General features: G+C 36.6%; 1 protein-coding gene across 2 annotated transcripts in view; it reads right to left on the bottom strand.

The window, feature by feature from the left end:
- Positions 1–16,635, bottom strand: part of LOC105479541 (collagen type XXI alpha 1 chain) — a 197,532-nt gene that overhangs the window by 65,621 nt on the left and 115,276 nt on the right. For both annotated transcript variants that reach the window (XM_071096926.1, XM_071096925.1), the window contains 4 exons: positions 2,598–2,651; positions 2,071–2,122; positions 773–828; positions 597–650 (listed from right to left, as the gene is read on the bottom strand). In XM_071096926.1, coding sequence (XP_070953027.1) covers positions 597–650; positions 773–828; positions 2,071–2,122; positions 2,598–2,651 — 216 coding nt within the window. The remainder of the gene's footprint in view (positions 1–596; positions 651–772; positions 829–2,070; positions 2,123–2,597; positions 2,652–16,635) is intronic.

Below are 16,635 nucleotides of genomic sequence, written 5' to 3'. Positions count from 1 at the left end.
CATTAGAAAACAAGATAACATCCCTATGTCCAATGCTTGACCAAATGGCCTCTTCAGCTCTGATGGCTTATACAAATCTTCTCCTTAGGTATCCTAATCAGCTAAATCCTAACTGTAAGAATATGATGGTGCTAACAGACCACCCCAAGAGCATGTCCCTTTGAGTTTTTCCTAGATAGTGAATTATTGACACTTTGCAGTTCTCCACTTACTCTAATGCTTTCATGCCCATACCACACAACTGATAAAGAAGCCAGAGTTAAGAAGACAGTTTCCCAGCCCACTGAAACCTTAATCTTTGGGAGACAGAGCCAAGAACCTCTGCTTCTAATCTGCCAAATGAACCAATCTGAAGGGCTTATCGAAGAAGCTCAACCTTGTAATATCCTATGATTTCACTTCTGACACCTAAGAGTCCACAATAAAGTCAAAAGAAATTCAGTACCATTTTTAAATTACATGTAAAAACCCTTTTAGCTCATGAATTTTATCCCAATGCCACATATTAAAAAATTTTAATATTGGTACATTTTTTCTTATGTTTCCTCACAAGATACAAAAATCTTTTTGTTTCGTCCGTTGTTTTTTGTAAATACCTTGAAACCGGGACTACCCATTAATCCATCCTTTCCATGTCTTCCTGGTTCTCCCTAAAAAATAAATACATGTGCTTTAATGTACTTTTGCACTAATTTTTCTCTTTAAAGACAGATACTATAAGATAGTTTTTATTTAAAGCAAAATACTAAGAGCTTTTTTCTATCAAACTCACAGCAGGTCCAGGGAGGCCAGGGAAGCCAGCATTCCCCTTTTCACCTTTTGCACCCTGTATCGAAAACAAACACTTAAAACACAATCTTTACAATAATGTTTTCAAGTTCTAACCAAAACTTAAACAGAAAAGCTACTAAGTTAACAACATTATGTAGTAAAAATTCATGGGACTACAACTCATGTTGACTCTGCAAAGTACTATTTTACCAAACCAGTGGATACAATATCAAGACATTAAAAATGCTGATAGATGCACAATTATCATTACAAGCATCTAAACATAGAAATAACATCTTGGCAAAATTAAAAAGCAATGGGTATTTTAAATATTCTTCCCTCAGTGTGAGGAACTAGAAAGGCCCATAACATCAAATTTCAGTGGGCATGTTTTTTTTGTTTGTTTTTGTTTTTTTGAGATGGGGTCACGTTCTGTCACCCAGGTTGGAGTGCAGTGGTGCAATCTCGGCTCACTGCAACCTCCACCTCCTGGGTCCATGCCATTCTCCTGCCTCAGCCTCCCAAGTAGCTGGGACTGCAGGCACCCGCCACCATGCCTGGCTAATTTTTTTGTATTTTTAGTAGAGACGGGGTTTCACCGTGTTAGTCGTGATGGTCTCGATCTCCCAACCTCATGATCTGCCCGTCTTGGCCTCCCAAAGTGCTGGGATTACAGGCGTGAGCCACCGTGCCCAGCCTTCAGTGGACACATTTTTAAGCAACTACTACTGCTCCCTAAGGAATGTCTCACTGTAAATCTTTTTTTTTTTTTTTTTATGAGACAGAGTCTTGTTCTGTCACCCAGGCTGGAGTGCAGTCGTGCGATCTCAGCTCACTGCAACCTCCGCCTCCCGGGTTCAAGTGATTCTCCCGCCTCAGCCTCCTGAGCAGCCAGGATTACAGGCGCCCGCCACTATGCCCAGTTACTTTTTGTATTTTTAGTAGAGACGGGGTTTCACCATGTTGGCCAGGCTGGTCTCGAACTGCTGACTTCATGATCCACCCACCTCAGCCTCCAAAAGTGCTGGGATTACATGCGTGAGCCACCGCGCCCAGCCTGTAAATCTTTTAAAAGCTCAGAATGGTCAACAATACAACATAGTCTTATAGGATACCATACGTAGCAGTCTGCAGTCACCAGTTCTTTTTTTTTCCCCCCATTGTTCTGAATTAATCCCCTAAGAAGGGTGAACAAAGCTAACTGCTCTAACATTGGGCTAGAACTGCAATTCAAGTTTTCTGTTTCCATTACATTAAAAGTTCAATATGAATACTTTGTTGTATGATCTATACTTCCCTTTTTGCCATAAAATCCAGGTGATCCTTTGTCTCCTTTGGCACCCATTTCACCCTAAAAGACAAAATATAAATAGCAAATATTAAAGAAATATCAATATTGTTCTCATAAAGAAAAAATACAGATTATAAGCAACAGAGTTTAATATGCCAAAAGCAAAACAAAATAGAAAAAAAAATAATTTAAAGTTTGCTTTAAAAAGCCCTCATTTCCAGGCTTTATAAAGAAACTTTTAAAAAATAACATTTAGTGTTATAACAGGGCTTATAGTTTAAGGCTTATATTTAAGAAAACGTGCATACAGTATAAGATCAATTTTTAAATACTATAAAATCATACATTTATAACGAGACTTTAAAGGGAATTTTGTAAAGTTTCGTATAAACTAATATAAATCTTAGCCCATTGTTTACTTTATCTTTAATTATACATGAGCATTTATTTATAACACATTTGTAATATAAAGGTACTTTACATTTGAATTTTTAAAATGGCATTGCTATATTTAAAAGAAACAGATTTCTTCAACCTTTGATCCTGGCATGCCATGAAGCCCAGGAAAACCAGGAAGTCCACGATCACCCTGAAAATAAAACTGAAATTAATTAAAGAAAAACATTCCAGCCTAAACAATATCATCATATATTCTTCAACCTCACCCTTGTCAAAATCCACTTCAAATATATCTGCAAACAGTTAAATTCATATCAGCATTAAATCCTATCTCTATGAAAAATTATCCACACTTTTCAGGGTTTCATTTATAATCAGAGAAGAAAAGTATTTTGTAGTTAAGAAAATCTCACTAGCAATCCTGACTCCACCCTTAGTTAGCAACCATCTATTCTAAAAAAGTCTTAGGCTTTTACAGGGGAAAGACACATGAATTAATTGAAATGATCTAGACCCAACACACTCAGGAAACAGTTAACCTCTAAGGTCCTATTCAGCTCAGTAATGAAAGACCCTAAACATAAAGTCTCAACACAGACTAGGACTCTGTGGAATTTTTAAAATTGCTTATCTTACTAATTACTCACAGAAGGTATCTGTTCATATGTGTCTATAAACATGAAGGCCCTAAGTTTTCTCCAAAAGAGAAAAGATGAAGAAAAGTCATAACAACTTGATATTTAGTAGATATAGGTTTAGTATGTAGTTCAGCGGGATATGTTGGATGGTATTGCTTTAGTTTCAAAATCTTTATTGTGAAGACACAGTAAATAAAGAACCAATGACTTTCATGGCAAAATTTGGGTCAGATTCACTTTTATCTAGACAAATTAAGATATTACACACAAGCAATTAATTATACTCCTAGCTTGTCTGGCAGACATATTAAAGATTATATCATCTGTGACTGATGTAATTTTTATAAAAGTTATTCATTCACATGATTTAAAGAGTGATATATTTATTCAAGGCTTATAGAACCCTCCAAAGGCAACATTTTTTATTCCAAAGTTCCTCATCTCTTTGAGTTCAAATCACCAAACCATATGGTTATAGCTACATTTTCCGTTTTCTGCATTATCTACTGACTTCCCACCATAAACGCAGAGGATTAATCTCTCATAGCATCCAACACCTCCTCCCTATCTCCACTTCTAGCAGACACGAATCCCCTTAACCCTCAATTACAGCTTTGGTTAAATCAGTAGTCAGGGTTTATTTTGTTAAGATTTGCAGATAAGCTATAAATATATTCTCATTCCTTGCCTTTTCTTGCCCAAGTGTTTCTATTTCTTGGAGTCAAATATTGCCATTTTAATCGTTTAGTTTCCTATAAACTTATTGTTATATTGAACTCCAAAATCTTTCCAACTTTCCAACAATCACTTCTGATTGTATTCATCTGCACTGAAAATTTCATTTTATTTAATAAATATCTCCTAGACCTGTCTCATTTCAGTATGAATTTGATGTTCTTTATCTCTGAGTTCATTATCTCATTTAGGGGAATATACTATCCAATGGCTTCCTGAGAAGGAATACATGGGAGATTACTTTCTGATACTTTAAATCTCTGAAAATGTCCTTATTCTATTCATTTATATAATTGATTATAATTTCAAATTTTTAAATCAGACTTTTGAAGGCTCTGCTTCATTCAGTTCTTGAGTTCAATGTCACTAATGAGATGTGTGAAGCCTTTCTGATTCCTGATCATTTGTTTGTAGCCTTTTGTTTCTTGTGTGGTTTTGGGGGCCAGGAGTGGGAGGGTAGGGGTGGTAGGACTGGCGCAGTTTTTTCCCTGAAGAAGCTTGCAGATCTTCCTCTTGTTTCCAGTGTCTTGAAGTATTATACTATTATACACTGGTGTGGTCTATAACCATCCATTATGCTAGGCACTCTATAGGTCTTTTCATCTATAGAGAACTAATGCCCATACACGTGGACATGCCGGACTACACTTCCAAGCTCCATCCCCATCCATACATCACATAAACAGGCTCCTCTCAGCCACCTGTAAGCATAGGGGTAGACATACAATTGTGCTGGAAGGTCTTTAGGAAGACAAAGGCAGGAAAGGGGACAGCAAATCCTGGAAATGGCATTGGGCTAGATTGTTCAGGGACTGCCAGAATCTAAGATCCAGAATATGTTTTTTGTTCGTTTGTTTTTGGTTAAAGTTCAATGGTGTGATGGAATGTGTTCTTCAGGTTCTGAAAACTCCTCACTCAACACTGAGGAACACAGCTGAAGCAGGGTCTAGCAGGGGTTCTGCCTTCCTGAGAGCATCAGCGACAGGGTTTTTTCAAGTCTTCCTCTCACTGTCTTGCATCAGTTTCTTCCAAGACTTTTTGTTTGTTGATCTTTAATGTTCCTGTGATATTTGGTGATTCTTTATTGTCAGCTCATATGGAAGTTGATAGGAGAATCTCTCAGTGGGTAGAGTTCAATTACTCTGAACTTCACTATAATGTGGCCTGGTTGTGCCATTTCATTGGATGCTGTTCTAGATGTCAGGAGATTTCCCATAGAAGGATCTTCTATGTCTCTAGTTTATAGGACTGGCTGACAGCATTCCGGAGGCCAGATAGAGGAAGAGGAGAAGGAGGTTGCCACATGAGTAATTATCGCCAACTCCCATTGTTTTAGTTTTGTTATGTATTGTTTTTCGAGATGGAGTTTTGCTCCTTTGCCCAGGCTGGAGTGAAGTGGCGTGATCTTGGCTCACTGCAACCTCTGCCCACCAGGTTCAAGTGATTCTCCCGCCTCAACCTCCTGAGTAGCTGGGATTACAGGTACCCACCACAATGCCTGGCTAATTTTTGTATTTCTAGTAGAGACAGGGTTTCACCATGTTGGCAAGTCTGGTCTCAAACTGCTGACCTCAGGTGATCTACCTGCCTCAGCCTCCTGAAGTGCTAGGATTACAGGCGTGAGCCACCATGCTCAGCCTACTCCCATTGTTTTAATTTTAGTATAACTCTCCCTCTTCTCCCCAGGCTAGAGACCTTCAGCTTTCTCTTCTCCAGAAAATAAACTTTTGTGTTTCTGCTACAGTGGAAGAGAGATTCACTTAGCTACACAGAGTTGAGGAAGGGATAGTGGGATTTAACTGTTCTTAAATGGACATTCAGTCATGTTTGCATTTTTAACTCTGCTTTCACCTCCATTTTAGAAACATTGATATTATCATTTCCTGAACCTGTGGAGTATCTGTGCATATGTGTACATATGAGTGTGTATGTATACTGGCAAAAAGGGGAGCCTCTGTTATGTAAATCAGATCACTTCTATTTTTAGGATTCAGCTTCCCAGTATCCTAGAATGCAGATAATATAGTGACTGGTGATATAACCTTGACTTTATAAACGAGAGCAACACTCAGAGAGACTAGAACAACAAGAGGGAAAAACACAAGTCCCCGAATGAGTTTGTAGACAAGCAATTACACGAGAAAAATAAACTTCTTTCTCATTTAAACTACTGCATTTGGTCTATTTGTTATAGATCTTTGCCATCCACCTAACAAATACAAAGAATAACTATGTTTCCAGTCTAAAAGGAACCATATTTTTTAGCTTATACTAAATGCCTTTCTCAAGAATAACAGCTTCCTCTGTCTTGTGTGTGTGTATGTGAGAGAGAGAGAGACAGAAAGACTGAGAGAGAGGTAGGGAGAGAAAAGACTCAATAAAAGCCTATAACACCCTAGAACTAACTATTCCCCAAAATCAACAATTTATGCAAATAGGACAAAAGAAAAAATAAATTTTAGGGGAAGACCAAACAACACAAGAAAACTGGATGTTCTTTCCCCTACCATGTGAACTCCTAATACAAGAACCTAACCCAAAATACCTTTTGAATATATATATATTCAAAGTGTGTGTGTGTGTCATTCAAAGGGTGTGTGTGTGTGTGTGTATATATATATGTATAATTTTAAATTATATATTTATAATCTAAGATTTGAAATTAAAATTTCAAATTTTATATGTGTGTATTTTATATATATATATATTTTTTCCCTTCTGCTTGGAGCAGAAGGAGCAGGCAGAGTTCTGAGAGATAGAAAGAGGACTGAAGTTAAGAGAATAATCTGAGTTGGCTCTTTAGAAAACTCTAAATTGAGATAACCAGTTAAAGGCCAAGCTAGACTAAGATATACTATCAATAAGATGGAATTTAGCTGGGTAATGAATGCTTAATAAAACTACAGGAGAAACAGGTAAGTTGGGATTCCCTATTAAAGCTGAACAAAGTCCAAGCTATGACTTCCATTCTCTGGCTACAGGTTATAAAAGACATAATATCCAAACTTTCCTTTACTAGAGATGGCAAACAGATCTCAGATGAAGTAGGAAGACTAGGAACATCCACTTACGTTGGGACAGAAAAAATACAAGGCCTGGACAAAGCTACTCTTACATACAGAAGGAAGGTTTTTAAGTATAGTAAAAAGGTATAGTATCCATGTTAACATAAATTAGTGTGAGAGAGAAAGAAAGGAGGAGAGAGAGAGCAAGCAGCAGCAAGTTGTCAGCAAAACTGTTGGGGAATATTGAAACAATATGTACAAAATATGGAACACAAAAAAGTATGGCTCAAACACATTATACTCAATCAAGTTATTTATAAGGTTTAATAGCAATAGATAGCAAAGAAGAGATAAAGTTGGGCCAAAGCCTATCCAGGATGGGCATATAACATAAAAGATAAATGTCTGCCGTGTTGGCCTCTGAGCCACTGGGTCATCTGTTACTATAATGCAGCTTAGCCTAAGTTAATTAGTACAGTTGGAATATTAAAAATAGGGGACTGCCAAAACAACAATATTAAAACGTATATCTGTCATTGGCTTTGGGGACAGGTAGTGACGAATGAAAAACAATTATTGAAGACTGAAAAAATGGTGTCTTATGTAAAATAGCGGTGAAATAATTGATAAAAAGCCTGGCTTGTAATAACTTGCAAAGGCAAATAATGTATCAAATGAACTTACAGCTAGAGGTAAAGAACTGAGAAAACAGAATGTAAATATATATTATGAATTGACTGTTATTGGCAGTATTTCACAAGGTACTATTTTAAAAAATATATGAGCTCAGAAAATAATTGGCCAGGTTGCAAGTAGTAATTAAAAGAAATAGACGAAGTGTAAAAACACTGGGATTGAGAGACACAATTGTTTTTCTCATCTCTAATGTAATGGGGAATACTTTTAAAAAATAAAAGTCCAGTTAAAACTCAGCCTCTGGGAGGGATGAAATCAAAGATATGGCTATAAATGCTGCCCTTAAAATCTCTGATTCCATTAAGGGGAGGTTCAATAAATTCTGTCAAGCCAGACAGTATGGCTCATGAAAAGTAAACAAAGGGTGTAGTGGATGCCTGATTAATTTAGGTAACCTATTATTAAGTGTAGAGAAGGAGATGTGATTGAAACAAGATTGTGGATGCTGCTATTGGCTGGAATCAAAAGTCAAAAACATAAAATTGCAAATGCACACACTCATATACATATACTATATGCTGTTGAGAGAGTTATTATATAATACCAAAGGAACCACCAACCTGAACTAAAAGAGACTCTGCCTGTTTGAGATTTAAAATGAAAACAAAGTTACCCTGTATTTGCACTATTTTTAATAGTGTTTCTGGACTACCAACAAATTTAGACAAATATAGAAATAAGGCTAAAAATAAAAGGAAGAAAAATTATTTTTAAGATTACACCTCTAATGTGTCAATAGATCTTATAACCTAAATGAGTAAAAGAAATGAATTCACTTGGTGCTTTAAAAATATAAAAAATAAATAGCTTTTTATATATAAAATATAGCCAATATAAAAAATATTTTTAAAGGGCTCCATTTATAATAAAAATGAAAAAGAGATAAAAAAATTTTAGGTTAAAATAAAATTGGGTAATGCTCAGGACTAATACCAAAAAACTCAAGATTGAAGTAAAAAGAAAAATAAGCCATAATCTTGAATAGCAATTGGAGAGATGTCAGTGCTTCTAAAACTAATCCATATGTGCAAAGGAATCCTAATTGAAATGTGAATAGCAATTTCTAAAAAACTGAAGGAAAGATGCTGAGCTTTATCTGGAAAAATAAGTATTCAAAAATAGCCAGGAAAATTTTGATTATAAAGAATAATGAGGAAGGATTAGCCCTGCCAATATTAAGTCAGATCATGAAGTGACAATAATTAAAACAATTCTGCAGTGGAGAAGATGTAGACAGGTCAATGGAATAGAGTGAAAAGCCAAAACACCAGGCCCAAATGAAAATGGAAATTTAATGGAAATAAATGTAGAAAAAAGTGGTATTCCATGAATACTATGGCAACTGGCTATCTATTTAGGAAAATGATTTTATAAAATAAGCATGATGATATGGTTTTGGCTGTGTCCCCACCCAAATCTCATCTTGAATTGTACCTCCCACAATTCCCACTTGTCATGGGAGGAACCCAGTGGGAGGTAATTGAATCATGGGGGCGCATCTTTCTTGTGCTGCTCTCATAATAGTGAATGTCTCACTAGATCTGATGGTTTTAAAACTGAGAGTTTCCCTCTACAAGCTGTCTCTTTGCCTGCTGCCATCCATGTAAGACTTGACTTGCTCCTCCTTGCCCCCCACCATGATTGTGAGGCCTCCCCAGCCACATTAAACTGTAAGTCCATTAAACCTCTTTCTTTTGTAAATTGCCCAGTCTCAGTTATGTCTTTACCAGCAGTGTGAAAATGAACTAATCCATTAATTGGTACCAGTAGAGTGGGGTGCTGCTGAAAAGATACCCAAAAATATGGAAGCAACTTTGGAACTGGGTAACCAGCAGAGGTTGGAACAGTTTGGAAGACTCAGAATAACACAGGAAAATGTGAGAAAGTTTTGAACTCCCTAGAGACTTGTTGAATGGCTTTGACCAAAATGCTGACAATGACATAAGACAATGAAACCCAGGTTCAGGTGATCTCAGATGGAGACGAGAAACTTGTTGGGAACTGGAGTAAAAGCAACTCTTGTTATGTTTTAGCAAAGAGGCTGGTGGCATTTTTCCCCTGCCCTAAAAATTCGTGGAATTTTGAATTTGAGAGAGATTATTTAGGGTATCTGGCGGAAAAAATTTCTAAGGAGCTAGGCATTCAAGAGGTAACTTGGGTGCTGTTAAAGGTATTCAGTTTTATAAATGAAGTAGAGTATAAAAGTTTGGAAAATTTGCAGCCTGATAATGTGATAGAAAGAAAATCTCATTTTCTGAGGAGAAATTTAAGCTGGCTGCAGGAATTTGCATAAGTAACAAGCAGCTGAATGTTAATCTCCAAGAAAATGGCAAAAATGTCTTCAGGTCATGTCGGAGGTCTTCATGGCAGCCCCTCCCATCACAGGCCTGGAGGCCTATGAGGAAAAAATGGTTTCATGGGCCAGGGTCAGGGCCTCCTTGCTCTGTGTAGCCTAGGGACTTGGTGCCCTGTGTTCCAGCCACTCCAGCCATGGCTAAAAGGGACCAAGGTACAGCATAAGCCATTGCTTCAGAAGGTGCAGGCTCCAAGCCTTGGCAGCTTCCACATGGTGTTGACACTGCAGATGCACAGAAGTCAAGAATTGAGGTTTGGGAACCTCCACCTAGACTTCAGAGGATGTATGGAAATGCCTGAATGCCCATGCAGAAGTTTGCTGCAGGGGCAGGGTCCTGATGGAAAACCTCTGCTTGGGCAGTGAGGAAGAGAAATGTGGGGTTGGAGCCCCCATACAGAGTCCCTACTGGGGCACTGCCTAGTGAAGCTGTGAGAAGAAGGTCACCATCCTCCAAATCCCAGAATGGTATATCTACCGACAGCTTGCACCACACACCTGGAAAAGCCACAGACACTCAACGCCAGCCTGTGAAAGCAATTGGGAGGGAGGCTGTACCCTGCAAAGCTACAGAGGCAGAGCTGCCCGAGACCATGGGAACCCACTTCTTGCATCAGCGTGACCTGGATGTAAGACATGGAGCAAAGGAGAGCATTATTTTGGAGCTTTAAAATATGACTGCACCACTGGATTTCAGACTTGCATAGGGCCTTTAGCCCCTTCGTTTTGGTCAATTTCTCCCATTTGGAATGGGAGTATTTATCCAATGCCTGTACCCCTATTTTATCTAGGAAGTAACTAACTTGCTTTTGATTTTACTGACTCATAGGTGGAAAGGACTTGCCTTGTCTCAAATGAGACTTTGGACTATGGACTTTTGAGATAATGCTGAAATGAGTTAAGACTTTGGGGTACTGTTGGGAAGGCATGACTGGTTTTGAAATGTGAAGACATAAGATTTGGGAGGCAACAGGAGTGGAATGATATGGTTTGGCTATGTCCCCACCCAAATCTCATATTGAATTGTAACTTCCATAATTCCCACTTGTTGTGGGAGGAACCCAGCAGGAGGTAATTGAATCACGGGGGCAGGTCTTTCTTGTGCTGTTCTCGTGATAGTGAATAAGTCTCACGAGATCTGATCATTTAAAAAACAAGAGTTTCCCTGCATAAACTCTTTCTCTTTGCCTGCTGCCACCCATGTAAGATGTGACTTGCTCCTCCTTTCCTTCCACCATGACTATGAGGCCTCCCCAGTCACATGGAACTTTAAGTCCATTAAACCTCTTTCTTTTGTAAATTGCCCAGTCTCAGGTACGTCTTTATTAGCAGTGTGGAAACAGACTAATACAAATGCTCATCTGACTTTACTCCAAAAACCAAAAATTACATGGTTAAAAATAAAATAATAAAATTACAAAAATAAAATCATCGGTAATTATAATCAACATGCTAGAATGTGCAATCTTTCTATTTATATACAAAGATAGGAGAAAAAAAGAAGAAAAAACTACTTTACATGAAAATGAAAATTTTCTCTATGGTTAAAATTTCAAAAACCAAGTCAAAACACATAATACAACCCAGAAAAAATATTTTCACACACACAAACAACAACTTACGAAATGCATATAAAAATCAATTTTTAAAAGGATCACAGCCCAGTAGAAAAATAAAAGATATGAGAAAATCAGCAAATTACAGAGAAGTAACACAATGCCCCCAAAGTGCAGGTCAAGATATCTTACCCAACTCACTAATAAAGCAATGAAAATCAAGCCAGTATCATCTCTAAATTATACTGGTGAAAAATAAAATTAAAAAAAAAAAGCACGGCTGATAAGAATGTGAGGAAGGATATTTTCACACACTTGTTGAAAGAGAATCAACTTTCTGGGAACTCAATAAGCAATTTAAATCAAAGTTTAACTATGAAATTAACACTTTGATCCAATAATCAATTTCACTTCTGAGAATTTTTCCTGTTGATAAACTCATGAAAAACTACTGAGAAATATATTCAGAGATGTTTCTTACAGTCTTATTGGTAATACCAAAATAATAAAAATAAATAAAGAACAAAGGCAATCTTTCTTAGAGATTTCTTAAATTTTATAAAAACAGTCCCTACATTGTATAGCTAAGATTAACCTTTTCGTTACACTTTCTCTCATGAAGTCTTTCCAGTTTTTAACTTTCCTTTAAACTTCTAGAGAATTTTATTTGACTTTCTTCTTTGGCACTTAACATTAACCATCTTGAAATACAGTTACTTTATGTTATATCCTTTACCAGACTCCAACGTCTTTGAGGAAACAATTCATCCATAACTCATTCCTGTTTTTTTCTTGTTACAACTACTACTTACCAATATCCAGATTCCTCTCCACTGTCTGGCATATGGGAAGTCATACTTACCTAATCTGTTAAAATCCATGTGGTTTGCACAATTTGCTCTAGTTAATTAAACATGAATGGTAGTGATTTAAAAGCCAATGTTTGATTCTCTCTACACCTGCCACCATTAATTAGTCATGATCTAGATGGTGAAATTTATATTAATCTGAGTCTCCCTGTGAAGACATGGGAAGCTCCTCACTGCTGCTGATAAATATGTAGTTTGATGAGCGATAAATCTTTGATGCTTTAAGCTGCAAGCATTTGGGGTTTGATTGTTATTGTAGCATAAGCTATGGTAGCCTACCTATTGTCTTGCTTGTGATTAATAATAATTTGCTGAATATACAGAATGTTTTCATTTCCCAAAACACAGTCAACACTCCTGATTGCTCAAAGAAAATTTCAATAAAACAAATATTTGGGGTAGTCACACTTTTGGTCCTATCAGAGTTTACAAGTGATTAAAGTCAAAGAGAATCCAAGATAGTAAGAAAATTCCACTTCCCAGAGGCTGCTTTCCAAACTTTTCATGCCTAATATAACTTTGATGAGCCTGTCTATCTTTTGAGTCAATCTAGAGTCATAGTCTTCAGTCAGGTTAAGATTATTTTTGGGGCCAGCAAAAGAACATGAGAACTACTATTTTTTAAATTCATTTAAAAAAGTCTTTGTGTGTGTGTGTTTCAAATTCACAGAATACTTTGCTCAGTAGCACAGATAAATAATTTTTATATATGAGGCTACATGTCTAAAAGTCTTTTACTGCAATACATTTTGCAATTTAAAGGTTTGATGACCTATGATATAAAATGAACTATCCCTCTTCCCCAGAGAGAAATGTAGACCATGAACACTCTCATGGCCCAGTCAGCATGACTGTGGGTGCTCATCCATCTGCTCCCTCCCCTGCCTATCTTCTTGGCTCCTGACAGGCATTCAGGGATTCTTCTCACAGTGCAGGCAGTAGACTAAAAGAGGCACAAGTCACACAGTGAAAAACTACTCTGGCCAAAGCAGAAAAATACAGGAAAAAGAAAGCCAGATTGGGATCAAGGTATTTTATTTCAACCCCCTTGATTGTTGAGTAACTTTACACAAATGACTTAAGCTCTTCATTTTTCAGTTCTCCAAAATGTAAAATAAGGATAATTTACTTCACAATTAATATAAAACGAGCACAATATGACTTACTGTACTAACCCCACAGGACTTTTTATGAGGATTTAATGTGAAGGGGAATGCATATGGACAAAATTGATGCAAAACATATCCAGGAATAAAATAGAAAAAGGTACACACCACAGTCAAAACCCTGCAAGCACCCAATACACAAAGTTTTGTACAGATCTGCTGTTTCTTTTCCACTCAGGAAAAATAAAAGCAAAAACAACAACAACAAAAACACAAATCCTAAGTCTTACATAAGCTCAGGCAATAATGACTTATGGGAAACTATTTTACTCTACTAAAATAATTCCTCTCTTTAACACAGTGATGGGGATTCCATTTGGGGTTGGGATTACCATTGAACTACTCATGCCTACAAAAGAAATAGATTTCCGAACTTCTACTACTGAGTCTCTGCAGTAGTTTCTCAATGACCATACAACAGAAGATATCTAAAGAGAAGATAAAAATCGAGTTTAGAACCAACAAAATATAAAGCATTCTATAAAAGTTCCATAAAAGTTTTAAGTGTCCTTAATAATACCAGTAGAAAAAAGGACAGAAGAGGAATAACAGCCAATAAATAAGGCAAGACATGGAATTAATGGTTATCCATAATAAACTAAGATGTTAAATCCATTATATAGCTTTAAAAGAAAAAAGGTTGAAAGATCAGGAGATAATCAAGATTGCAAAAACAGTCACAGAATTAGTTAAAACCTGAGCACACATAAGTCAGCACCATGTGTACCGGAAGGACACTCAACAACGCCTAATATCAGAGAATACTTAGGGAGGGCAGAGCTACTGCTGCTTGGGGAGAAAATCCTCTGATGAAAGGATTTTTTTTAAAAGGAAATTGCAGTTTTTGCCATTGAAAGTAATGGCAAAAATCGCAATTACTTTTGCACCAACCTAATAGTACCACCACTTCTACAAAAAGTAGAGATACTTGTTTTCTGATTGTAACAACTCCAAGTTTCTCCAGATTCAGATGAAGCCAAATATTTTTTAGAAAAGAGATCGTGCATATGTGTATGTCTGTATTTAATATTCTTATTATTTACTATAGTAATTAATCATATCAATAATTATTACTGTAATTATAAAATATATGCATATATATTTTATATATACATTTATACCCATATATGTTTATACTTCTTAATATTACAATAATAAAATCTCTTAATGAGGAAGGGGAAGAGGACAGGGCTGAATCCTGGAGGCACCCAACATTTACAGAATATGTGGAAGAGGAAGAGAAAGAGCCAATGAGAAAACATGAAAAGGTAACTAGTGACGGCAAGGAAAAATCTAGGAGCATATAGTATCCCAGAAGCCAAGAGAAGAAATTGTCCCAAGAAGGAAGGAATAGTCAACAATGTCAAATGCTATGGAGACATACAACAAGACAAGAAGAAATAATTGAAAAATACTGACTACTGGATTTCAAAGATGGAAGACTGGTGATCTAAATATGCAGCAGAAGGTTGGGATGGAAGTCCTATTAGAGTGGGTCAGAGAGAGAAATGGAAGTGAAAATGTGCAGGGAATAAAGGCAAACCTTTTGGAGCACTTGTACTACAATGAGAAACAGGGAAATGGCCTGGTAGCTAAAGGAAGCTGTGTGGTAGAGGAAGTGGGGGAGGTTTGGGTGTTTTCAAATGGATCATCCTTTAGGCTATGGGGAAAATTTAACTAGAAAAGAAAATGACTAATGACACAGAAGAGAAGGGCTAGTTAATAACACAGAGCAATGGAGAAAGATGGGATCCAGAGTGCAAAAGGAGGCCTGTGGATTCCACATGGACACTTCGCCCACAATAAGAGAAGGAAAGGCAGAATATAGGTATATATATATGGGTAGGAGGGTAGACATAGTGGGAAGACATTTAGGGAATTTCTGTCTGATTGTTTCAGATGCAGCACTTCAACAGAGAGAGGAAGGATAAAGGATAACTCAAAGATATTTCCAAAAATTTTGCCTTAATTAATCAGCAGAATGGCAACCCTAATAACAAATCATGATCATCATCACTATCATCACCAATTTATAGCAGTTAATTTAGGCCAACCACACGCATGCCCTCATTTAATCTTTACAAAAAGCCTATGCAGTAAGTAATACTATGGCTTCCACTTTCTAGATGAAAACCAGATTTAAAGAGATTAAGAAGTGTGACTTGGGAGGCAAGCAATCTGAATTCAGAACTAAGTCTATAATCTATGGTCTGTAACTGATTTAAGCCCCCAAATCTCATACACATGCACACGTGCACGCACACACACACACATGTTTGGGCATGGTGTTATCAGAAAATCATACGCGTAGACTCTCCCTGTTTTGGTAATTTTTGTTTGTTTGGTCTTCAGGAACACTGAAAGAAGTAACACCACTAACATACTAAGTTTTAACTTGTTATCTCTAACATTTTTAAGCTTTTTGACCCGTGTTCTCTCAAAATGCATATTGGAGTTCCTCGGTTATGACTGACTCTATAACAGAAATCACTGTAAAACCACTTAGTTTTTTGATGTTGGAGGCCCAGAAGTAAGGAACTTTATTCAGGTAGGGAAATCTTACCCATCATATGAGGCTCCAGTCTGGATGCGAGGACAATGGGAAAGTGAGGCTTTGAAGGGACCACTTAAAAGTTGAATGTACTAACAAAGAAAATCCATAGTTTTTCCAGTAATACCCTAGATACAATTATGATATTTTATTTCTTAAGCCCAGAAAAGTCAAGTAATGAGTTTGTACAGAGCCTGGATAGGTTAAAAAATAAATTACTCATACTTCCTACATCTGTAAACTTGAATTTGCCATAGAAAAGTTTCATACTCAATTTGAAAATTCACAAATACATATCAATTAACCAGCATAGTCTAATGTGAGTTTTAACAAAAAATAGTTCTCCATTCAATTTAAATATATTAGTTTTTTAATATTGAGGAAGTATTGTAAAGCATTTAAAGTATTTTTTAGATTTCAAAGAATAGCTTTAAAGCGTATAATAAAATGAGTCACCAGCTGAAGACTATTTGCTGAGTAAGTATTCCTTTTGATTTTGTAAATTCAGGAAAAAACATCCTGCAAAATCTGTATATATTCTATTGTGTGATATGTGAAGAACAAACGTTAAAGTCAGCAAGAAAGCACATCTAATTTCAATTATC

Source organism: Macaca nemestrina, chromosome 5 (assembly GCF_043159975.1).
Source record: "Macaca nemestrina isolate mMacNem1 chromosome 5, mMacNem.hap1, whole genome shotgun sequence".
NCBI lineage: Eukaryota > Metazoa > Chordata > Mammalia > Primates > Cercopithecidae > Macaca > Macaca nemestrina.
Note: the sequence above shows the minus strand (reverse complement) of the source record. Positions and strands in the feature narration are given on the sequence as shown.